This window comes from Pteropus alecto, unplaced genomic scaffold (assembly GCF_000325575.1).
Source record: "Pteropus alecto unplaced genomic scaffold, ASM32557v1 scaffold182, whole genome shotgun sequence".
Taxonomy (NCBI): Eukaryota; Metazoa; Chordata; class Mammalia; order Chiroptera; family Pteropodidae; genus Pteropus; species Pteropus alecto.
The window spans coordinates 5,237,539-5,265,132 of NW_006433946.1; the positions used below are offsets into that span (position 1 = coordinate 5,237,539).

A 27,594-nucleotide genomic window follows, 5' to 3' on the forward strand; every position below is an offset into this window, starting at 1 on the left:
ATGTAAATATCATCCTTTTTTTTCAGAAAAGACATTTGTGGGTATTTATAGATTCATGCTTGATAATAGTTAAAGAAACCTCCATGACTTTGTAAGAATAGTGGAACTCTGAAAATAAATATGTCTAAAGGCATTCTATGAATAATCAGCAAATTAGTATAACCTGGCTTTCAAATTTACATGATATTTCTTTGTTATCCTTTATTTTTAGGACTTTCGCAACCTCTCCTGAGAACCAATATTCATTTTATTAATTTGTAATTGTTTATAATATGTGAAAAATATCAAAGTTTTAAATAAAAAATGTAAAAAATAAAGGCACTCTATTTCAAATAGCAATCTGATAGAAGAATTCTTATCTCTGATAAGAAACAAATGTAGATTTTAATGTTTAGAATATTCAAAGGCCTATGCAGCAATGAATCTAAGGCCCAAATACAACAGCTACAGTGAATACATGTATTGTGTCAGACGTTTCATTACTTCAAATTCTACTATACCTGTGTAATGTTTTGTTGTTGTTGTTGTTGTTGTTGTTGTTGTTGTTGTTGTTTCTGGGAGGAGTGGGGAATAGAACTGCTCCTGGATGAGAGTTAATAAATTAGTATGTGTGTAATTACCTCATCAAGTTCTAACCAACGAGATGTTAATTGTTTAAAATCTTTATTGTATGTGTTATTTTCAGTAAGTCATTGAAAGGTTTTAACAGAGTTTTTTACAAATAAGCTAAGGCAGTGAACTAAATTTAAATAAAGAATCCATTAGTCTATACCAGTATTTAAAAAAAAAATTATAAAGGGGAAATAAAGGCAAGTTCTACTTTAGAGAAGAATGCCAGATGATAAATGTAGATAAATGGTGAAATTAGAAATCCCCATTTTGTAAAACCCCAGTTATAATTTGGGTAAGAATCAACAGATGTTAAAACCATGTGAAATGTTGCTGAGGAACAGGTTTTTTCCATGATCTCTAAATATAAGCTCACATATCACTTATTAATGACAAAGAAAAATATGGAAGACACCTTCTCGACCAAAGAATCATACTTAACATCACCAATAGTGGGGCAAACTGATATCCACGGGCCTCATGATGTGATGCACTGAAGGACAGACATCACCTACATAGCATCCTTGGCAAATAAAAAATGTTTACTATGAATCTAATTATGGGGAAACAATCAGACAAATGCAAATTGAGGAACATTCTGTAAAACAACTGGTTTGGTCTCATCTAAATGTTAATGAAATAAAATGTTTTTTAAAGTCTAGGGTCTGTTCTCGATTAAAAGTGACTAGGAAGATATGACAGATAAATGTAATACATGATCCTTGATTGGACTCTAGACAAAAAAAAGTTATCAAGTACATTATTGAAATAGTTGGCAGAATTAGAATACAGGACACATATTAGATAACAGTATTGTATCAGTGATAAATTCTCTGAGTTTTAAAATTACACTGTGTTAATATAGGAGAAGGTCCTTGTTCTTAAAAGATATACATTGAAGTATTTAGAGGTGAAGTGTTACAAATCAGTAAGAAGGAAAAGAGAAAAAAGGAGAAATTAAAAAAAAAGAAGATACGGCAAATATGAAATAATGTTAACAATTAAGGGTTTTTGATATTGAATATAATATTCTTGCAATCATTCTGTAGATTTAAATTTTTTCAAAATAAGAAATTAGAGCAAATAATAAAATGTGGTAGTGAGTTCCTTATACCTTCAACAATAAAAAGGACAAAATGGGTAACTAAAATAATTGATCAATTCCTTTAATAAAAGTATTAATCACCAAAATTCCAATCTTGCTTTAATTCAGTTCAAATGGTTAAATAGTTATATACAAAAAACTTTAAAATATTATGGGTGATTTTATTCTCCTTAAAATGTGGTAACTCAGAAATAAAATTAAAATTATGCACTTGTATACTCATACACAATCTGATGTGACATTTTATAATTGGACTACATTAAAAACAAAAGCATGAAATTGTTTTAGTAGCTATTTCAGCCTAGTCATCTGTTTAATAGAAGTAATTTTTCCAAATGAAGATCTTGCTTCATTTGCAACAGTAATTCAACAGCACTCCCCAAAAGTAATGAAAATTAAGGTTTATAAAATTTCATGAGACTTATTGACACATTTTTCTGCTGCTTTGTGTCCATTCGACACCTCTGGATTTTTCTCCAAATTATTCCTATCTCGTAAATAAGAAAAATGTGTTTATAAATAGTTACCTATCTGAGACAAGTGAGATTTAGTGTTGTTTCATATCTTGATAGCAATTTCTGTATTGTGTTCTTCCAATAATGGAACAGATCATGGATAGTTGTCATTTGATTTTTAAGTTTAAAAATGGCCTATAACTGTTCACATACTCGAACATTACTGAAAATAAGATTATGCTAGAATATTCAAGACATCAAATGCTTTTAGATATTGAGTTTACAGTAACCAGGCTATAATTAAATAAAGTGAGCGTGTCAGGATGGATCAAAATACTAGTTTGCTATAAGAAGCTACAATCTACCCAAAATTATCTGTATTAGTTTACCTCATCGTAAAATAGGGATTCATTTCTGAAGGGGAAGTATAGCTACAAAGAGTGGTAGAAAACATGTTAGAAATATAACTACGCAGCAAAGAAATGGTTGAATATCAGTATCACATTCCTAACAGTGGTTTATGTTAGGGTTATGAGGGTATGCATTTTTTTGTTTTTTTTCTCTCTCCTTAACTCCATTATCCAATTTTCCGAAACACACTGCATTACTCTCAGAATAACAAACTTGAAAAAGGTTTACTTTAAATCATATATTTGATTTAAAACATATATTTAAAGTAAACATGGCCTTTTCTATTTAAAGATTTAGCACTACTTAAAAAAAAATAAAAGCCAAATTCTTAACTATTATCACAAACCTTAAAGTACTACTCCAGAAACTTTTCCACTTCTGAATTTGTTTGACCTTATTTTGGAAGCAGTTATTTAACTCTCAGTTTATAGATTATATACAATATTCAGCTAGAGAAAAGAGTTCAAATGAAAAGAGAGAAAGATATGACTGTGCAGTTTAACATGCAGATATTTTAATGTTTACATGGAAAATTAGGGGTAATCCTCATGGCGGCTTGTGCCTTTGCATAAAGAGGTGACTTTAAATGTAGTCTGTGGTTTAGGGGCCTTCTTAGAAGACCTGAGCTTTTACTTAGGTTATAACTATAACTGGCTTCTAAACTGACACTGAGTAATGAAGGAATGAATACATGCATGCATGCATCACTATAAGCTGGCAGTAGTTGTTCAGCACTTTCTTCCAAAAATGTGTATTAAGAACTACAATGAGAACCATTTTTAAAATTATAACAACGATTTCAATGTGTAGTGTGTTTTACAGTGTATAAAGTGCTTCATAACTATACTAGTACTTCAGGGTAGGTACAAATAAAGAGACTTGGGCTCAAGAAATGTTGAGTGTTTTATCCCTAAATCACTCTGCCATTAAAAGAGAGAGCCATGAGCTAAACCCCAGGTCTTTGAAGTCCAAACACAGTAATTTTCACTGTGATAATTTATGCTATAAGCATCCGTTTCATGTGGTGGCTCTCCTATGGGTACAATTCACTTTGTACACCAATCTGTGAGCTAAAACAACTACAGGCGAACATCTAGGATGTTTCTAGTTGGTGTGATGAAGACCTATTTGCAGAGTTTCCTAGATAATGGGAAAAGAATGGGAGTGGGGTGGTTGTGGGTATTTTTGTCCCATCTATTTACAAAAATCACAACCACTATCAGTAGCAGTGTCATCAATAAAACTAAGGACTTACGTGTGCACACACACACACACACACAGAGTAAAATGAGAATGAAAGCATTTAGATTGGGTGTGTTATCAAGTAGCAATTACAGTTCTGAAGCCCCAAACTACACAGTTCAAAACCAATTAAAAAGAAGGCAGCACTATATGGAAAAGTTAAAGCAAGTGGGAGAAGAGGAAGCTGAGGGGCCACTTAAATCTACAAGTACCTAAGAGAGATTGCAGGGGTGGTGATGAAGAATCGTTCTCAGTAGAAGTAGGAAACATATCAAGAGGAAAGAGACCTGAACTGTGATAGGAGAAATTTAGTTTATTCTTGGGGAATAAAAGATTTTAAGATGATGGGCTGATTTCCAAAGGAAGATTTCAGTTCTCGAAAAGCATTATGAAAGCAGCTTCCTGATTTCAGTTTATATGCAGTTCAGTGCCAGAGGAGTTGTGAATATGTAGAGACTGAACAAAAGATGTTTAATTACTTTATCGCTCACAGCCCACTGTTATTTTAAAATGTCTAAGGTATATTAAGACATAGTCCTTGCCCTTTGAGAGCGTATAAGCATTTTAATTACATATTAATTAAATAAAACCAATATTTAATTGAAATTAATTATAAAAGGCAAAAGTACATAAGAAAGGTGAACAGCAATGATATAAAACTCAAAGAGCCACAATGTTTAATCTATTTTCAATACAGGGAAAATAGCTTAAAAAGAATTAAAGGCCATAGCTAAAAACAGGATTCTTTTTAATATTTATGTTTGGTTCATAAAGCAGCAATATCTCTTTCCTCACATATAAGTTGCTCAATATGTTGTTCATCTGAGTTGATGTTACCCATTTGCAAATATCTGCTATGAAAACACATAGACCATATCTGTTCAGTCATTTTTGTCCCATAGAGCAACATGTACATAGAGGTTATAGAGTCAGCTATCACACAGCCAAGGCTCTCGCTATGCTATCAGTATGACTATAAGCATTCTCCACCAGGTGGAAGATAATCACCTATTAGAAATCAATGGAGGACTAAATAACAATTTAGAGAAGGTAAGGAACTATAGTGATGATCGTTATCCACAACTGCCTGGAATCCACCAAATTCTTAAGTTTCAGTTAAGAGACCAAGCTCACAGTCAATTTGACTAGATTCAAGTTCTGGCTCCCCTACTTGTGTGCAACCCCAGACAACGTACTGTACTTATTTTTCTAAGCCTCACTTTCCTCATCTATAAAATGAGGGTGATAATTGTTATGAGGATTAAGTTAGTTTTTACATGGAACTTGTTTAGCACAGTTCCTGGCATTTAGTGTTCTCTAAAGGTTAGCTATTATGTAGTGTTAAATACAACAGAATGAATATTATATACTACATTAGTTTGCTAGGCCTGCTACAATAAAAACAAACAAACAAAAAACAAAGAGGAAGTGGCTTAAACAACCAAAATTGATTTCCTCACAGTCCTAGAGGCTAGAAGTCCAACGAAAAGCTTTTGTGTCTTTGATTGATGCTTTTAAAATTCATTTTTGTATTCTTTATCATTCTGAGAGGTAATTGTGGTTGCAACTATAATAACATATACAATTAATGTAGTAATCCTGGTATCTGAATTATAGTGACCATAGCAAAAAAAAAAAAAAAAATACCTTAAAAATTCAAACCACAGTCCTAGAGGCTAGAAGTCCAACGAAAAGCTTTTGTGTCTTTGATTGATGCTTTTAAAATTCATTTTTGTATTCTTTATCATTCTGAGAGGTAATTGTGGTTGCAACTATAATAACATATACAATTAATGTAGTAATCCTGGTATCTGAATTATAGTGACCATAGCAAAAAAAAAAAAAAAAATACCTTAAATGTTACTAGTCACGTGACTATTATTTAGTGCATCTCTAAATATATGCTTGTTTGAAATGCTTTCTGGGCATATAAACTGGATGCTAATTCAAATTATGAATATCTGTTGACCACTGACAGGAAATACTTTGGCCATATATACTACTTAAAAGAAAAAAAAAAAAAACCTCCATGGGGTAACGGCAGACCCCAAGAATATGGAGATGGAGGCAATGCCTTTCTGGAAAATTGATGCACAAACCTACAGAAATATATATACATAGCTCAAATGAGAAAATATGTGAAAGGGCTTTAAAACCTCTAAAACACTTTATAAATCTAAGGTGGCATTTTAAAGATGATCCTATTCTGCTCTTATTCAATGTAGCTAATTTGGGTTCAACCAAACAGTCTTCTCTAACAGATAAGCAGATAAAAGAAACTTGATTAACTAAAATAGGGGAAAAAATCAAATGTGAGGGAAAGCCCCAAATCTGACATATAGTAAGTCAAGGTACTCTTTAATATTGATCATTATTTTATTATTTCCAGTTTTATCCCCGCTGACAAGGCTACCTGGATCAAGCACTGTCTCATGAAAAGTAACCCCTGCCATGCCACTTTAAGTTTTATAATGGCAACAGCAAATTTTACAAGTAGCTTTTAAAGGATACATAGCATATAGACTATATGACTCAACGACAAAAGCAAATATACCAAAATAAAAAAAAAACACACTTATCATATAATTATGTCATGCTATATGGCCGGTCAAAATTTTTGTCACAGTCGAAAAGTAAAAAAAAATAAAAATAAAAGCAAAAAAAATAATAATAATAAATGCGATATGAAATAATGGTTCTATTCGTTTTAAATATCATATATCAAGCATCAGATTTTAAATGTATTCTTTTACCTGATTATATACACAGAGAACTATCCTCAATAAATTTCTAACATGATCACAATCAAAATACACAGAAAATAAACTTGCAGTGCAGAATCCTACATGAAAATTACATCCTTTTGTTTCCAGTATCAGGATATATTATGAAACGTAACTACTCCTTACTCATAAATATTAATGCAATCGATTTACAAAATATATGTCTAAACAGAAAGTCAATATTCATACTGCCTTTCAGACATTTCCAAATGCCCAAGTTAAGATGACTTGCTAATGTTTTATAATCTACATTATTTTAGCATTTCCTAAACAATGAATTTTATCTGGTATGATGAAATAATGTAATTTATGACAATGCACTGGAAGAAAAGAGACTGATAAGAAATTGTTCTAAAAATGAATGGAGATTTAAATAGTAAAGCATTTCAAAACATGCGGATAATCCCATCGAAAACAAGTCTAATACACAAGCTGGCTTGCAGTATTAAAACATACGGAAACGGGAAGGTAGATACTCCTTGCACATAATGACTGTGAAATTAGAAAAGACTGAAAATGGAACTTTAATAGTGCTTGTGCTAGTTTTAAAAGATCGCTTATAATATACCATAACATCATTATACAGTTTTAGGTCTTATTTTCATCTAATTACCAAATGAGTTTTTCTACTTTATATATTAGTTAAAAATAACTGCATTATTTTATTCTGATTGAATTTAGATTTTTAACAAAATCATGAAACGAAATATTTTACGGCAGCAACTATCCTACAATTTCTAAATCTGTTAAGAAAAAACAATCAAATTGGAGAGCAAGAAGCCATGTTTTATCATGAAGCAGCTACTTCAAGCTCCAATAATCAATGTTTTGTCTCCCTCTTCTGGACTATATAATTATTTTTTTTAAAAAACTACAAAGATTTGATATTTTTTCACATATTCAAATAATTGGCCTGACACAAATATAACATTACATGAAGCAATCATTAATACACTATTAAATCAGTAAACTAATAAAACTTCAATGTAATAATGCACTAGTAACTTAACAACCCACAAATACATACTGCCACACTTAGTGTGTTTTATGGACATCATGGATTATGGATTTATGGATTATAAAAAGGAACACATCAGTAGCATTTTGAATTTATTACCTTGAGCCTGGCCATGAGCTTATACTTTTAACAGGAACTTTCTTTCCGTATGACCTTCTTCACCAGCCAGGGGGAACAAATTCATTTGGCTCTACTTTGAGAAAAAGGTCTTGCAATATTCATTCAATCAGTGCTCATGATTCCCATGCCCCAATTAGGGCCAAGAAATCTACATTTGTATCTAACCTTTACCTATGATGGGGTTGTCCTTTTAATTCAGACTATTTAGAAACACAGCAAAAGGTACAAATGTGACATTTTGATTATGTAAAATGGCTTATCTGGTAAGCAATACTACCAGCCACCAAAATAATTAGCTCTTCTCTATCAGAGGCCATTGAGTCAACTAGAAGTACATATGAACTTCACTGCCTAGTACAGATATTGAGGCTTCAGTTTATAAACAGGTAGATGTTATTAGAATGATAAACGATGTATATTCAACAGCATTGTGCAGAGAGTATATTCAAAATAGTAAAAGTCAGTTTGAAACAGAATCAAATTATAAAATTCTACTCTTAATGCTACAAAATGTTCTTGTGTAGTGGCTTTATTCCTGTTTTTGTGATTTCACTAATATCTCCTTGATTGACACGTCTAACAGAATTCATCATCTTTTCCCCCAAACTTAGTCTTGCTCCTGACTTCTATGTGAATGCTCAAGTCACCATCATCTCAGTCACTCATGTTTGTAATTTCAGTCATTATTGATTCACACATCTCTTCTGCTCTTTTTAATCTGGAGCTGCGATATTTTACTTCCACAGTCTCTCTCTCTCATCTATACCCTCCATTTTGTTCTTACTAACCACTCTCCAGTTCAGGGTCTTATTACTTAAACTACTTCAACAACCCCCAGCTTGATCTCCCTGCCCTAGTCTCTAATCTCTCCAATTTCCACTGCTCCATTAATTTTCCCAAATACAGCTTGGACTTTGTCATTCCATTGCTCAAAACCTTCCAGAATTCCTCACAACTCCTCAGCATAACCCTTCTAAAATGACCTTAATCTACCTTTCCAAATTTACAACCTACTACTATGCTTAACCTCAGTTTTTAGTCACCTTAATGAGCTCTCAGGGTTGATTATTAAATACGCCAATACTTCCCTTTGTTCACCCCACTCCAGCCACAGTGACCTCTTCGCTATTCTTTAAATACTCAAGGCACACTCCTGCGTCCAAGCCGTAGCCCTTGATGTTCTCTCTGCCTATAAAGCTCTTCCATGGATATCTGAATGGCTCTCCCCGGTTGTGTTCATGTCTCTGTTCCAATGTCATTTGCTCAGAGAGCTCACCTATCTAAAATAGCACATCCCTGACCACTCTCAGCTTTCTCATCTTGCTTTTTTCCCCTTCATAGCACTTGCCACTACCAGTCATTACCTTTGACATGTTTCTTATTGTCTGTTTCCCCTGCTAGAATGTATGCTCCATGAGGAATTTATCGATACGGTTAATCATTCGAGCACCTAGAATAGTGCCTGGTGCATAATAGGTAACCAGTAACATTTGTTCAAGAAAGGAATGAAACTGTGGCTAGAAAAAGTTAACAAGGTCACAGAGAATGACTGAGTGCTGAATCAGGGATTCAAATCCAGGTCTGTCTGCTGCCAAAATGAACACTAATCTGGAAACACCCTACTGCTGCCCTAGGCACTCAATATTAATGTCATTAAATTACCTTATATTTAACATCGTAAGGGCTGGTCATTATAATTCTATTTTCCAATTATATGTAATCATGTCAATTCTAATTTTTTTTTTTCTCCGCAATAGAATAGTGATTTTTCTACCTGTGGATAAATTACTCCTGGTTTGCAGTGAAATCAAATCAATCATTTTAAGTGTTTTCTAAATCTGTATTATGCAATGTGTTACTGAATTTTAAAAAAAAATATTTTGATTGAAAAAGCTGCACAACACTTATTTAGAGCTAGAAGCCATTCAAAAAGTCATTCAGTTCTTTCCATCTCTACCCTACTCTAAATTCTCTTCTGCTACTTTAAAATATCTACAGGAAGATATTTTATAATTTCCCTTCATAGATGGTATCTATAATAAATCTTCAACTACTTTATTAAATCTTTAAAATAACCTAGTCAATATTTTCTTGAGACCACATGAATTTTTTTCTCAAAGCCCAACAATAATCTACACTACATAACACATAGCTTCCAATAAACAGGTGAAGCATTCTCCTTTTTCCATCCAGCTAAATCTTTCCCACCATTCTTGACCCATAATAAATGATATTAAATAGCACACATCTTGAATACTTTGCAAAAAAAAAAAAGAGGAAAAAAGGCAGCTCATACCCTTATTTAATTTTACCATGCCATCTTCCTGTTCTATGTTTTTCACACCTAGTATTTTGTAGAAATTAATACTTTTAATGAACAATGTAATTTAGACCTACTATTTGCAAGCTTAAAGAAGCTCGCAAATATATGTTAAATATATTAAGTATAAGCAATAAGCTTCAAAACCATCCTGAATTTAGTCCTGTTATCCTCATTTTATGAATGGGGAGACTGAGGTTCAGAAAGGTTAAATTATCTAAGGTTACACAGATAGTTTGCAGCATAGGTCACTGGATTGCTTATGGTACAATATGTAGCCGAGTGCGAATCTGAACCCAGATCTATTTGCCACTAAACCTATGACCCCTACTAAAATTTACATCCTTTCATAGGGTCTATACTATAGATACAAAAAGACAGACTCTTGGGTTTATAGTGTTATTCAAGGCTATAATTACTATAAAGTATAATAGGAGTATCATAAGAGAAGCCCTTAAGGAACATATAGTAGAAGTATAAGATGAAGTCGAAAGTGATTCCATAAGAGAGATAAAAAGAAAGTACTAAATTATTAAATTAAAAATAAATTATTAGGCAGAAATCAGGAGTAGGGATCAGGATAGGCTTCATGGAAGAGCAGTGGAGGATGGGCAGAATGTTTACAAAGAAAGGAAAACAGTCTATGCAAAAAAATGCTAGATGACCAAAGTCAGAAGCATGACCACATGAGGCTCAGAGGGTGGTTATATTCAAGTAACAGACAGTTTTTCAGCCTGATTTCTAAAGTAAAAATTTAAAAGGGGAATAGTGAAAAGTAAAACGGATGGCAGCTCAAGATGAGGAGGACCTCAAATGCCTCCATTTCTGCTCCTAATTAACATCAGAAAGACAAAAGTCAGGGTCATGAAGACATAGTTCATTACATATTCATTCCATCTTTCCAAATGCAGACTGGCTTCTATATCACTCATTTTTCTGACCAACGTATGTAGTTTCTAGGCAACCATAATATTTAAAAGTTGTTATTCTAGAAGTTCTTCTCTCTGGAACACTTCTATGAAGTTATTTGCCCATTTTATCAATGAACAAACACCTCCCACCTTTGGAAGATTAATGAGACCATGAAAAATAAGCTGTTTAGTACCTGACTTTCACCACTGATTTTAAAGGTTTTTTTCACTCTTCTCTGTAGTCTCTGGAAAAAAATAACAAAAATATCTCCCCCCTTAAGGCACCCTTCTCACCTAAACTCCAAAACTAATCTCTCATCACTTCCTCTAGAAGATGATTCCTATAGTTTCATCCTTTATTGCAGGATTTGCAAACTCCAATGTAAGAAGTAAGTCATAGAAAAGACAATAGTATGAAATAGTTTACATTGCAAATCAGTCATAACATCTATCCCATTATATTGCCTGTCAAAACACTCTCGGACAAGATGAAGCTTTTCCATGAACCATATAGAGTCTACTGGTCTGCCACTTTGCAGCTTTAACTAACTGTAGCACATCTTTAGGCCCTGCCTTTATTGTGTTTACCTGGCTGTCTTCCTCATTTGACTTAGTATTTTGAGAGCAGAAGCTATGTTCATTGGGGAAGAGAGACATATAAATGATTTATTAAAATAAAATATGTTAAATATTATAACACTATACACAGTGCTATGGGAAGGAAGGAGTTATCTAGGACAGCTTCTCCTTTTAAGATTGACATGAAGCTTAATCTTGATGGCTATTTAGGAGCTTGCTGGGCACACTAAAAAAAAAGAAAAGAGCATTCTAGCTCAAAGAAATAGAATATGTTTGACTTAGAAGTATTATAGAACAGGACGTCAAGGAATTGCCAAGTCTTCCTATACAGATAGAGGACAGGCACATGTGATAATGCAACTAGAAATGAAATTAGAAAAGGGGGATGACAAAGGGCATCAGGGAGCCACTTGAAAATTTTAAGAAGGGAAACACATGATCTCTAGTCACAGTGTAGAACATGCATGAGCCCGGTGGGAGAGGGGAGAGCAAAGACTAGGAGACTACCGATTACCTAGGAGGCTACGGAGATCACAAATGTGTTGTGTGTAAATGATGAGTCTGAACTACGAGAGCTACATGGGGGTTATTAGGGGATAGAGTTGACAGTTATTTAGGAAAATTGATCAACAGAACTTGGTAACTGAATATGGAGGAATTGGTAATATTTCACTGGCTTTTGGCATAAGCCATTGGATTGTTTATGTTATCAAGACCAGAAATAAAGGCTGTCTCCAGCCCATGTTAAAATAAGCTCAAGATTCCTCTACCATACAAAACTTCATTATTTAATCCCACCCTTCTATACCTAGCAGTTTATAACAGGTCTTCACTGACTCACAGGTCTCCTAGGTAGTCCCCCACCCCAAATAAATCTTTCTCTATCCTTAACCAGTATTTCTCAAAGTGTGCTCTTCAGCCTACCTTAACAGAATCTCCTGCAGCTCTTGATTTTAAAAAATTCTCAGTTCTTGGCCCTAGCCCAGACCCCATAAGAGACAAAAATTGCATTGGATATACTTTCAAGTTTAAGAACCATTAGCCTAATTCATCCTACCTTCCTCTATCAAATTTATTTTTCTTAAACCCTGCTGTCCTCATGTCATTTCCTTGCTCAGACTAATTTCTAATCTTCTGCCTGGACTTTAAGATCCTCTTTCAACTTGATTTTTTTCTATCTTTCCAATATACATTCTTTGTTCCTGCTAACTCAACTTCATCTCTCACTTCCCTCTTCCCTACTCTGCCCCCAACAGGATTTCCTTCTTTCTCTAAACCTTTGCATTGAATATTACTTCTCTAATCTGGGAGCTTCTTTACAGTCTCCTCTCCCTAATCAAATCTCAGCCATCATAACTAACTATTCCAGAAAGCCCAGTTTAAGTCCAGAAGTTTTCATGGAACTTTCTCTAATTACTCTAACCCTACTTCTTGCTCCTATTTTTGAATTATAGTAAGTCCTCACTTACATTGTTGATAGTTTCCTGGAAACTATGACTTTAAGCAAAACGACATAAAACAAAACCAATTTTCCCATAGGCTAATTGATATAACAAGAGTTAAGTTCCTAAGGCATCTCATCAATGCTATAATAGAACAATGCCGAACAAAACACCATTATTCAAGGATCTGCTTGCACTTAAGATCAGCATGTACAATTTAAGGTTTGATTATTTAATAATATATTATTGAAACTATAAGGTCTTATTCTTATTTTCTAGTCATCAGTGCACCTAGCACAGTTCTTGGCACATAATATGCACTAAAGAAATATCTGCTGATTTTTTTTAATTATCCTGAAAGATTAGTGGCTTTTTTCCCCTTGATGTCACATGAATTAAAAAAAAATCAATTTATTAAAGTCAAACAAATATTAAATACATTTGTTATGCTAGAGATGATAGTGATGTCAAAGATGTTTCCGGCCTTGTTTTCTAAATACAGACTGCTTAGTCATGAAGGCAAGGTAATTAGTTACAAATATCTCTCAATTACCATAGAGGCCATGTTGGTGTATTACATAATAGAGAAAAACAGTTCCTTGAATATAAAATCTTTAAAAGACAGCAACAGAAAGAGTCTTAAAAGATAATGTAGACGATCACTTCAATTTATCCATTTAATAACAACCTCAGAGAAATTAACAGGACTTGCCCAAGGTCACAGAGCCAATTAGCAGCACCCAGCACAGACAAGCATCCAGGCCTCCTGACTGAACATCAAGGGTTGTTTTCATTACCCTATGTGCTCAGTGATACTAAAATCAAAGTGAGATATTTTAGTAAGAATTCCTGTCAGCATAAACTAACATTTTAGGAGTCTCCTCTTGCCATTCCAAGAAACTGAGGTAAAACACACATTTTATCAGAATCCTAAAGACTGACACAGGCACAGTTCTAAGGTAAAACTTTCTAAGACAAAATATACAACCATGTTCCAGTTCTAAAACATTTCTCAAACTACAAGAAAAACAGTTACCATAGCTAATATTTATATCACTGCTTTGGTATAATATACACTGAAAGAAGAACCAAACATATAAAATACTATAAACAAAAACCACTTAATTCCCAAAAGCGCAAATTCACATCTAAGGGTAAAACACATCTTTTGTACTCACCGTAACTTTACTTCCAACTATCTGCATGCAGTGGTCAACGGAGAGTGGTTATGGTGTGTAAAAAAAAAAAAAAACAAAACAAAAACAAAAACAAAAAAAAACAAACAGCAACAGTATTAGTAATTAGAAGCTTTTCACAGAAGTGTTTAGTAAATTAGTAAATAGCTAACCTTTAAGTGCATACTTTTAATAACAGATCTAGAGATTAAAACAAATATATCAGTATTAATTTCTACTGTATTTCAATAAATTCTGTAGAATAAGGATTCCCAAATAGAAGATTATTACTATTTGAGGATTTCTCTTTTAAATGTACTGTAATGGAATTATCATATAGTGCAATCTAAATATGAAGTAATGCAAGATTAAGTGTAATTAAACATCAGCTATTTTACCAACCCACACAGCCCCTCAAATAAATTAGCAACAGAATTTTTTTTCCCAGAAAATATTGTCTTTTTTTTTCTTTTCCTGTTATAACGGGTATACTATTAAGATTGAAATAAGGTATTTTAGAATATTAATCTTGCATTTAAAGTCATGCATTAAGAAAATTGGAATATTTTATATTGTTATAAATTTGAGGTTTATAATATTATTTTATATTATACTTGAAAATTACAAGGAAGATAGATTGCTTATGAGTCTAGTTTTCTAGGTCATCCTAGCATTTCTATTATAAGATTAGAGTTTTCTATATAATGTGAAGACAAAGAAGCATTTTATATTTGATCATGCGGTTATTCATAAGGAGGAAACAGTTCAAAATTGCAACTTTGATTGAGCTTTTCCTAATGGATAAGAGATAAAAGAATTTCTGAAGGGCAGAGTTGTGTTTGAAAAAAACAAGAAGTAAAATCACAGTCTTAAACATAATTTTGTGCCAAAATCTAAATATAATCATTGTTATCAGATTCCTATACTTGAATATCAAGCAATGTCCAAAACAGAGCCAATCTACAATCTAAAACCATTAATCTAATAGCAGTAATTACCAATATGTGTTCTATTTTTCAGCTAGTACTTTTAAAAAAAATAAAATATAACTGAAATCCTATTAAGAATCCTAAATTGAACAGGATACCACAAGAAACAAAAAGATAATGAGTTTCCAAGTAAATTATTTCAGAGGAATCCATGAATCTCCAAGTAGAGAAGCAGCTTTCGTAAAATATTCACTCAACAGACTATTTACAGGCAGCAGTTAGTTATTTAGTTGAATAAAAGCCTCTTTGGTGCCATTAACAGTGTTCTGAATTGAAAGATATGCTATTGACCTAAATTATTCCTCCCACCAAAAAGACAGAGGTCTTATTTTTCCCTTGTTTATTTAGCACAGACATGAGACTAAAAAACATGAACATGACCCTGTCTTGAGAATAAAGACAGGTCTACACCTAGTGAAATGACCAGAATATGGTCCATTTAATGATTCATTTGGATTACAAAATGACTGCATTTAGCTAAAGCATATACAGTGAACAGATTAGATTGGCAAAGGGAAGCTAAGGAAAACTGGTTTGGTCGTGTTTGAGTTCAATTGTTTTACCAAATCCAGACCATGCCTGGAAAAGAAGACCCGGGAAAGAAAATATCTGATAATGGCAAAAGCAAAGCCATAACACTTTTATGCAAAAATACATGTAGATACAATGCAACTTTAATTGCTTAGTATATGCATTAATCTAATGAATCTATAGATGTATTTGGTAACACTATTTAAAATTATTTCCTATTGAGATTTTTTCAAGTCAATGATAGCTCCCAATGGCTCGTGTAGTCAAAAATATAATTTTACACATTTTAAAATCTCAACTTTGTGATTTAAGTTAGAAATAAACTAGTTTCTTAATTTTCTAATAGGAACATTGGCATGTGCCAAACTAATGTTAAAATTTCAGTGATTACTTTTTCCTCATAATGGTCTATATAGGCTGTTCTGATACAATATGCCAGATACCCTCTAAATCACTGACGTAGTGTGCCTCTTTCGGGATTATGAATCGGTATGACATCTGCAATATTAACAAAGCTTGGTTTCCCATTTCTTAAAACATGCTGGTGTTTTGAAAACATAGATTCTTCTAGATTATTTGTGGTCAAAGGATGTACATGTACCAACTACCCTAGGTCAGGTCCAGAACCGCACGTGCTACAATAAGCAAACAAGCCTAGTTTGCACAGAGAAGAAGTTCTTCACAACTTTATTTGAAGGTCATTCATCACTGTCAGAATTACTCAAGCTACTTTTTCTTTTAACATTCACACAACTTAACATTCTCTATTGTGGGGCTTCAAGAAGGAAAAACTAGGCAGTAGTTTTATTATCTTTTCATTTCCTTTACATTCTCTTATTCCATGCTAATTTTAGCAAAGTTCATTACATAACAAAAGACTCATTTGTTTTAGAAACAGCTTTTGAGCACATACCTGTGTATAGTTTCATCTTGCTTTACTGTGCTTACCCAGGAACCCAGGAAGATGATGGATGTTTCTTATGGAGTTCATATTTCATTTGTTTGTTTTTCAATTCCAAACAAACTGACTAAGGCATGTGTTAAAGGGGGAAATGTACAATTTATGTTTAAATTTAACTATAATTCTCACATGTTCTATATGTGACTATAAAACATTTCTCCACCAGGGACTCTACCCCTCAACTTTGTTTTTACTTCAAGATGAAAGTTTTGACTACTTACAAAGCATTTTCATAAAGAAATAGGTATAATCATATCTACTTCAAATGAGAAAACATTTTTAACTAGTGTATCAACATAATGAAAAATCATTAAAAAAGTATAAGATATGCAAGCAGGATGGAAACCTTGGTTACACACAGGCAAACAGCCATACATTAAGTTATCATTTATGCAAAATTTATTGCCATAATAATGAAGAGGTCAAAAGACAAGAGGAATATTTGTCACCAAATGGCATCCCTCTCACATTCAAAAGAAAATTACATATGCAATTTTCTTTGTTTTAACAACAGAAAACACAATGCTAATTAATGTCTCCCCCAAGGTGAGAAAGATTTAAAATATACTTATCAACAGGCTTTCTTTCATCATAATATTTGCTTCATGAAAAATATTAGCAAATAAAATGTAGAATCTTATGTCTCTAATGAAAGTGCTGTACACATGTCTGGTGCTCATATGTATGCCAAATGAAACAAAGGTCATACGCTAAATAGGTACAGTACTGATTTTGAGGCAAACACCTTAAACATAGAATTTTCACTGTCTTTTGAGAAACGTTCAATTTCCATTTTTTAAATAAAGCAATTCAAGAGAGCTCATTCACGTTTACCCAAATTTTAGCATTTTAATCTGAAAAATGAGCATATAACTTAAAGTGTGCATTCTTTGGTCATATGAAGAGGAAACGATATGAGAATAAATGAAAACAAGTTCCACATAGCAATAGAATAAAAATAAAAAAGTTAAGGGCTTCATATCATCCCCATCACATTCGATCCTACTTACACAAACAAAACAACAAATGAGCCAGAAACACTAACAAAATCGTCTCATTAAAAACACTACATGATTATTCATATATTCTTATCTATATTTTGCACTCAGATTTAGTTATACAGATTTACTACTGTATTTGCCTTTAGGTATTTGAAAAATAACACTGAAGGTACACCCTGCATTTTTCTAAAGCATTTTACTGTGAACAATAACTTGAGTGCAAAACTGAGAAGAGATTCATCAGAATTTCAAAGTAAAACCCTATGCATCACCTAATTCTATTGAAAACGACGCTCATGGCAAATTTCACTTATCACTCGAAACATATTTCTGCCCTTGGATACCAGAAGAAAATTAAAAAACATGCTGTTGCTCTACTCTGGCAGAGCTGCAATGCGTTATGTTTAAATAGTTCAGCATTCAGATTTAGCTAGCTTAAAGTACAATATGGAATCAATATGATTGTAGAATTCGGAGCAAAATGCATCAGTAATCGCCATTGCAATTATTGTACTGAGATAGCATTAAGAGGGTAGTCAAATAATTTTAGAATATGTTTTTCAAATGAAGAACTGTTTTCTTCACTGGTCAACTTTTTAAATTTAAAATATGCATGTTTTAAATGTACGTGTTTGTGCATTTACGTGTATAATATATATGTGTAGATATATAATATATACATGCATAGTGATTTCATGAACTCTAGATGTGAAAAGTTTTTTTTTTTTTACATAAATGTAAACAATACATTTCCCATTTCAAAAACACTTTTTTTTTTTTTTTACAAAAAGAAAAAATCAAACCTGGAGCCTATTTTTGGAAGTACCTTAGGATGTGACCAAAGCAACATATTCCATTAAAACACTAAGTTTTCCCACTGATAACAAGTCTTTTCAATGAACCTACTTTCAAATCTTTTGAGATTCAGACAGATTTGATTAAAGCTCCTATTAAGTAACCTTCTTTATATCAAATTAAGCTGTACAATAACAATTACGAGGCAGTTTACATAGCATCACATAAGATAAAAAACTAACAAAACTGCATAATAAAAATATTGCTAAAATATTCATGCAAGCAGATGCCAGACATATAGCTTCGATGTAAACTTAAAACTTGTGACTAGGCTATATTTGTATCTTCTCCCTCAAAATCCAAAATTTTCATATAACAAACTGTATATTTCATGGAATACCTGCAAATTGCTGTCCAATTTTATTAAGTGCACAAAACCTCTGCCCCAAGACTCACTGGATTAACTCAGGGCCTTCTATCTTCAGTTAATTTTGTTTATAGTAATGGAAGTCTAATTAGAAACAGTTTTGAACATATACTAAATGTGTAAAAATATATAATTATTTTTTCTGAATAGTCTATATGAGTACACTGAGTTAAGAACTTGAAAATCTGAGGTTGTTTATTTTTAAGCAGATAACACTAAGCTCATTACGTTGGTGCCAGGAAAGTCTCACTACTTACAGATTTGGCTGTAGCAGAAATATACTGGACAACCATCTCACGCTTGGTGATAAAATCTTTGTTTCGTAAAGGAGCTTTTCGTTCTTCATTAAGGTTCATGTCCTCCTATTAGAAAGAACATTGTAAGCATTAGCAAATTTCTGCTAAAGAGTTTCAAAAGTGGTTAATAAATATTCTGTCTTAAAATAGTAAGTCATGTTGTGACTTACAACAGTAATCGTTTCTGTGGATCCTTCACTTTTATTTTCTACTCTAGACACCAAAATCTTGTATAAAATTTACCATGGCTCATATCTCTACCAAGTCATATAATGAGCAGAAAGAAAACAATATTTTTCAACTATTCTACAAAATAAATTTGCAGTTTATAGCATAGATATACATCACATAGCCTTAGCAATGCTATTTATTTACCCTGGTAGCCAAAATAAATAACAAACATACATTTTGCTATTTGGCATATGCTCCCTTAGAATTACTGTTATCTAGAAAAGCAAATATGATTTGTAAATTAATAGGAAATATATATCTATAATATGTCACTGACAAAATATTCATGAGAAGTTGCTAGATTTGGAAAAGCAAAAAAAGAGAGAGGGAGGGTGGGAGAGGGAGAAAGGAAGGGAGAGAAGGAGATACCTGTATTGGGATAACAAAAAACCCTCACTGGAGGGAAAATATTCAATTACAAGAACACATTGTTTTGAGGTTCAATAAGCTTTAATTTGGTTGGGAATCTTCCTTTACTTTGTGATACACACATAACCTTTTCACTAGACAAATTATTTTTCTTCATTTTGAAACTCACGTTAACCCTTGCAAAATATTAAGACATTCTTGAGGGGTCACCAAGTTGGAAATGACTGTGCTTCAAAAACAACATCGAAAGAAAAGACAAGGAATGGGTGAAAATACTTACAAATCACGCCTGATAACAGATTTGTATCCAGAATATATAAAGAACTCTTACAAATTAATAACAAAAGAAAACAAGAAAAACAATTACAAATGGGCAAGAAATTTGAACGGACATTTCTCTAAAGAAGATATACAAATGGCCAATAAGTACATGATGTTCAACATCATTATTCATTAGGGAAATGCAAATCAAAACAATAATAAGATACCACTTCACTCCTCCTAAGATGGCTAGGATGAAAAAGATAGTAACAACAAATGTTGGTGTGGATGTGGAGAAATTAGAACTCTGCCACATTGTCAGTAAGAATGAAATGATGCAGCCACTTTGGAAAACAGTCTAGCAGTTTCTTTAAAAGTTACATGTAGAGTTACCACATGACCCAGCTTATACCCAAGAGAAATGAAAGCATGTCCACACAAAAACTTGTACATGAATATTCACAGCAGTATCATCAAAGAGTGGAAGCAATCTAAATGCCTGTCAAGTGATGAATGTATAAACAAATGTTATATGTCCATACAGTGAAATGTTATTCAGCCACAAAGAGGAATGATGCACTGATACATGTTATAGAATGAAGAAATGACATTATGCTAAGTGAAAGAAGCCAGTCACAAAAGACCACACATCACATGATTCCATTTATATTAAATGTCCAGGATAGGCAAATTTAGAAAGACAGAAAGTGGATTAGTGGTTGCCTGGGGCAAGAGAGGAGGGGATGAGTGGATTGGGGTGTGACTGCTGGTGGGCATGGTATTTCTTTTGGGGGTGATAAAAATGTTCTAAAACTAATTGTTGTGATGGTTACACAGCTCTTTGAATATACTAAAAAACACATTGAACACTTTTAGAGGGTAGATTTTATGGTATGTGAATTGCATCTCAATTAAAAAAACAATATTTTTATCCCTTTACTCTCCTAGTAATTCTGGCTTAATCAAGTAAATTAATGGGCAAGGAAAAATATTAAAATTATTTTAAAGACTCAGATGTGAGAATGTGGGAGGTAAACAAAGGATCCATAAAAAGTAATCAAAGTGCATCTATATTGATTATTAACTTTGTTGACAGCAAGAATCTCATGATCTATATTTGCACCCACTTCAGTGACTCCTATGACAATTCATTCAGTCAATACCTATAAATTTTGCATATATATATAAACATAACTGCCCTTCCTATCACCTCTATCACTGTCTCCACCCCTACCGTTCCTATCTTATCTTATTTCTCATTTATATATCATACTTGTTATTGACTTACTTGAAAGCAGGAGACAGCTTCTTTCCAATCTTTCTCTTACATAGGCTAGATTTAGCATTGTTGAATTAGTAAAGTCATATAAACGAGGTTGGATAACACTTTTAATATAGTCCACAGATACTCATCTATGTTTTGTGTCAAATTTAACAAACCAGGCAGCCTGTCCCATCTTAGGGAAGTTTAAGTTTTGCTAAGTTTTCTTTGGATGACTAGATGTGAAACATGTACAACAAAATACTAACAGCATGTTAAGGTGGCGGGACTGTGTCATTATTTTTTCTTCTCTACTTCTAAATTTTGAATCACTTATTTACTAGACACTTACCATGCCCCAGGAACTATGCTAGCCTCACTATGGGAGTGCAAATTTGAAAGTCTGCCTGTACCCACAAATTAAATGAATTATTATTTATGAAGCACTTGGAACAATGCGTAACACTTAGTAAATGCTAACTTTGTTAAACAAAAATATATAATTCATGGTCTAGTATGGAAAATAGATATGCAAAGAAATAATTATAATAGAGGCATGCATATGATGCTTGGGCAACTCAGAGGACAGATGGAAAGGTCAAAGAAGTCTTCGTGAGGATTTGGGTCTTGAAAGATGAGAAAAGTCTGAGTGAAAGCAAGGAGACTAGCTAGGAGACCAAAGTGGTCTGCAGTCATATTTGGCCGCCCAACAACATCCGAACACATCATCTATATTTTAATATTCCCTCACAGTGTCAGTCCCACTGAACCAATGAAGAATCCATAAAGACTACATTTGCCAGTCTCCCTTATAACAAGAGTACAGGCATGTGGCTTAGTTTCCACTACTAAAATGCATCTATAGGAGGTGTAGATTCAGAAGTGAACTATGTAAGGAAGCAGGCCGCAAGTAAACTACCCATTTTGCTGCCATGGGTGGCAACAGAGGTGATGTGGTTATGGAATTGGTGGCAGCAGCCGATCTTTTTCATCATGACAGTCTGACCAAGTGGTTTTGGGGTGGCAACAGCTCCTTAATCAGACTGATTTCAGTTGTGTGGTTCTAGACGTTATTCCTATAATGTTATCTGGAGCCAGTTTCTGTAACCCTTCTGATTCAAGAGCTACCTAATATCCCCTAATAATATATACACATTTTCTACTTAAACTAGTCCAAGTGGATCCTCTTACATTCAATAATTTGAACTACTGAAGTAATTCAAGTGACTAGTGATAAGATTCTGAACTGAAAGAGATGGTAGTCAGATTGGACACAAGGAATAAACCTGACAACCACGTAAATATTGTTTGAAAGCAGCATTCTCTCTTTTGGGCTAAAGTATATCTAAACCAGCTCCAACACATTTTCATGTGATTGGCTTAGCATCCATTATCCGTCTCTCTCAAATATTCTCCAGTTTGATAAATGAAGGAAGGAAGGGACTTCTACCTCCTTCATCTTGAAATGCTATACTTCTATTAATTCAGCCTCTGATTTTATTATCTTATTAGCAAGCACATCATTCAGCTGACTCATATTGTGTTTGTTTCCATCAAAACCCCTAAGTATTGCTCACATATGCTAGGCTATGTCTCTACTGTCTCAAAACATTCTGGTTAAATTACAGTCTCTGCAAATGTGGTTAGCATAAATCTGCATCCCCCAAGTAGCATCGACTCTGGGCTGCCTAACAAGATTGACTGTCTGTATCTGTATCTTCGCAGCCTGGCCAAAGAGTGCAGTAGTGCCACCCTCTGGCAATCTCTAGATAGTTTGCTCTCCTTACATTAACAGTTCTGCATTACAATGTACTCCATTCAATTTTTAATGGTATACACTGCTAAGATCATGCCATCGGAGTAGAATTATTTTGTATGGAGGTAGGCAGGACAGTAGGGGCATATGAGATTATAGACCTCAGAGGAATGTTGTCAAGTTTAAGTACGATCATACACGTGAAGCCTGGTGTAGTTAGCTAGCCTTCGGAAGTGCTAGCTAGTTATCATCGCCTCCTCAGTCGCATTTTTTTTAATCACTTTTAATCTTACCCCCTTCTGTTTTCATAGTGCAAGGTTGTTTGTGGTTTTCCTACATACACGATGCAGTTACACACTTCCCTTAACTCACACATGATGCTATTCTCTCCATCTAGAACAATGTCATCCTCACCACTCTCTCTCTCGATTAACCCTCATCCCACCTCATCCCACCAACCTCACCCAAACCCATATCTGGCTAACTCATTCTTACACTAGTTCTTTAGATTTCCCCAAAAACGCTTCACTTAGAGATGACTTTCTTCATTCTATTCTACCATATTCATTCCCGTATTGCAGCAGTTATATTGAAACTATCTGATAAGTCCCTCTCCTTTAAACTATAAGCTAACTGAGAGCAGAATTTGGGTCTTTATCTTTGTATTAACAGCAAAGAACATAGTTCCCGCAATGTACTAAGCATTTAATAAATATTTGTTGAACCAATGTGATATTTAGGACCTTTTCTCTAAATATTTTAATTTGCTTTATAGCCACGATTGTGTTTTATTCCCATAAATTTCCTGCATAGGTTAATTGGGAACACGTACCATTCATATGAACAGAAAAGACCATAATGACTCATTTTATTCTTATAGAAATAAGAAGTATACTACTAATTAGGTAGCTAATACTTCCAAATCATTAACTCCAGCTTTATAATACAATCATAAAATTAAATAGAGCAATACTCATAATTCGATATTAATTCTAAAGAATGTAACTGAATATGAAACTACTAAACACAAAGTTCTTATATTACTCAAAAAAACAAAAGCTTTTAGTATGTTTAACATTTAGTTACTAGCACTTCTACAATATATGAGAAAACAGTATTCTGTAGCTTTAAAAAAATATTGAAGTCTAAATAATTGACCATTTATATTTTAAGCCATATCTGTAAACATTAATCATTTTTTCTCCTTCCACATATGTCATGATGTAATTTTCCCATTATAGACAAATTCCTTTACTTCTTCAGCAAACATTGTATTCTTAAAGTTATCACTGAGGAGCTATATAGGAATAGTCGAAGGAGAATGTTAAAAAGTTAAACCAGCTGCCTGTTCATTCATTTATATTCTCATTCATTCGTTCTCATTCTCTCTCCTCTCTCTCTCTCCCCATAAGTCTTTAAACAGAAGCAATATAATTTTAAAAACTTTTTCATCTTCTAACACCATTTTCTAACTCTTACACTGTTTTTCTATTTTGCTTTATAAGAGGTGAATATCAACCTTTTCCATTTTTACATCTCTTCCTTCCCTATAAGAGAAAAGTAATACTTGTTCCTTCTTTATGCAAATTTGCTCTAAATTTCTTTACATTTTCTATAAATTGTTTCTGTTTCTGCAACATGTCTTGATCCCAGTTTAAAGCTGGATTTTTCCACCTATTGTCTTAAAAAATTGAATTTGGCTTCATCATCAAATGCTTGCCCTATTCCTTCTGCTTCTCAATAGGAATTATTCAAGTATTCTTTAACTGCTATGTTGAAGGGAGCTGTACTCCTGAAGAGAATAACTCAATAATATCCTAGTACCTAAAAATATGCCCTAGCATGAACAGTGATTATAGTTATGTTTGATTATTTTAAGGTTATAAATTAATGGATTCTTACAGCTTCTGTTTAATTTATTCTTTACTAAAGATAGGTTCCATAATTCCTCTAGGTTCTGTGGACAAGAAAGAATAGAACTTTTTTTTTTCTAAAATTCCAATAAAAATGTCAAGGATTTTCTACATAATTAAATAATTGTCCAATTTTACGTGTCATTAAATAACTACCCCATGTTTTCAAAAGGTCTACTTAACTTTACCTATTCAGATTATAGCCATATAACATAAAGAAGCTCAGATGGAAACCAAAGTTAAAGGAAAAAAATTGTCTCTACAAACAATATAGAGCCAAAAAGCAGGAAACACAGCATGACATGAAATGACTATTACTGAGTATGGCACAAAAACTCTTAAATTCTGCTCTCAAGTCTTGCTTGAGGGATCCAACTTTGCATACCTACATATACCTCTTTACCATCATGAGGGCAAATTAAGAAGATATATTTAGATATTATAAAACAAAAGTATTATTTTCACTTTCCCATAATCCTTAATCCTGAGTTCAACATTCAATCAGTGGTCCCTAGAGTCGAGATATTACATAAAGGATCCACTGGAATTTTTGAAATATTTATCTGTATTTGAAAAAACAAGGAGATAAGATTTAATATTTAACATAAGAAGAACATTGGAGCCCTCGCTGTATCCATAGGTCCAAATGGTACACATGAGATATCTTAAGGGGAGAGTGGGATACTCACAATGCATATTTGTTCACTGTCGATGTACTGCAACATACTGTAATCTACATGTACCTGGTTAAGTGGATTTATAGGTTATTTTACCTATTCTTAACTAAATCAACCCTCAAAAAGACAAAGTGGAAAAGTGGCTTTAAAAGTTTCCTGCAAAGACAACAGATTGAAGATAATAAGATAATACTAATAATGTAAGCACTAGGGAACAAGAAAATGCTAGACTGTTATACCTCCCACTCATAAGTCTGAGCCTTTCATCAATCATATAATATGGTAAAAGTAATGAAAATCTAAGGCTAAGAAGAAGCTGATCCCACAAGATAAAACATTATTAAGGTAACATCAAAATATGGATGGATATTGATTATCAATGAGGACTCTCACTTTATGTGCACACCGTATCATAAAATATTAGTTAATGATAGCACAAAGCCACCTCAAATTAGCAGACCATTTAAAACTCATTTAATAGCAAAAGGCAAAAAGTCTCGTGACATTGAGTAAACACTTGGTAGAAGCAGCTGAAATAATATGTGCAAAACAACATGGCAGTAAACCAGAACACATTCCTCTGTCAACAAATACTGCTAGAAGACACAGAAATCATTACTAAAAAATGGCTGAAATGAATATTAGAAAAATTACTCAGTGTAGGAGGTTTATCATATAGTTTAATGAAAATACTGCTGGTTTTTCTAAACAACTCAGCTTATATTATTTGCTAGATTGTTTCGATAACAAAATATATAATCTATTTTTCTTTGAGTTGCTAACGGAACAATCTAATAGTGAAAGCATATTATGAAAATAAATGATTTGCTTAATAAAAAGATGTTTATGAAAAAAACTCTAAGTGGGAAGTATTCCTGAGTAATGCTACCCCACATGTAAAAATCAAGCCTCTGCAAGAAAGAATTTGAAACCAAACTACACAGAGTGCTATAGAGTCATGAATGTAGCTTTTTCTTTAAAAAAAAAAAAAAAGTGGGATAGGTCAAATACAGTAGAATATTACAATATTTTAAATGAGATAGGAAGTGAACATGAAAACATGTTGTACCTTACAGAGGTATCTCTGATTATCTCAAGACAAACTATTTAAAAACTGCTGAAATTCAGAATGACCTAAGCATTTTTCATTCCCAGAAAGATAAGTGATCCCTTGACACTTTAACAACTAGTAAAAAAGTAACTGTTTAAATGAATGTCATTGGAAAAGATACATACTGACAAACTCAACTTCCAGGTGTGGCCCCTTCACCTCTGCATGACTCACTTCCTCCCTTGCTTCCTGGGATTAGATGCAATGTTTGAGCACACATGGGTAGACGAAAACAAGGATGAGGGTCTACATGTTAAGAATGAAGGAGAAATGCAAACACACGTGTCCCTGATGACATCCGTTGAAGGCCATTTTTTAAAGCCCATTTTGAATCTATTTGTTTAAAAATAGAAAAATGCAACACTCCAGATTAATTGCAAGAACAAATGACTGTCATCAAGGATGATAGAAATTTACTAGCCATGGGAAACCTTTATGATTCATAAATTGGACTGAGAAAAGTTAATACTATGATTTAATAAGTATTGTTAATGATGTTCATGTTCCACTTGGACCTCCATATCTTTGTCAGATTTATGTTTCAACTATAACATATATTAAACCAAATATCAAAATAAAATGATCTGGGAACTAAACCTTCTAATTAGTCTTTTTTTAACAACTTAAAAAATGACGCTGACATTGTTCTCATTAAGAAGTTATTAACCGTGACAGCAAAGGCTTTTTTGTGCCATTAATAAATAAAATAAATTCATTTTAAATCATTTTAAAATCTCGTTCATTTCATGCTTTTCTCATTCCTTACTCTGTATTTTATAATGTACATAGTACATATGTACATGTATATAATTTTTAAAGAAATATATTGGGGTTACTTGCTCAAA

General features: G+C 33.0%; 1 protein-coding gene across 4 annotated transcripts in view; it reads right to left on the minus strand.

The window, feature by feature from the left end:
- Positions 1–27,594, minus strand: part of DIAPH2 (diaphanous related formin 2) — a 781,302-nt gene that overhangs the window by 693,790 nt on the left and 59,918 nt on the right. For 3 of the 4 annotated variants that reach the window (XM_025044410.1, XM_025044409.1, XM_025044411.1), the window contains 2 exons: positions 19,132–19,236; positions 14,174–14,194 (listed from right to left, as the gene is read on the minus strand). In XM_025044410.1, coding sequence (XP_024900178.1) covers positions 14,174–14,194; positions 19,132–19,236 — 126 coding nt within the window. The remainder of the gene's footprint in view (positions 1–14,173; positions 14,195–19,131; positions 19,237–27,594) is intronic. The other variant, XM_015586720.2, reaches the window with a different exon arrangement.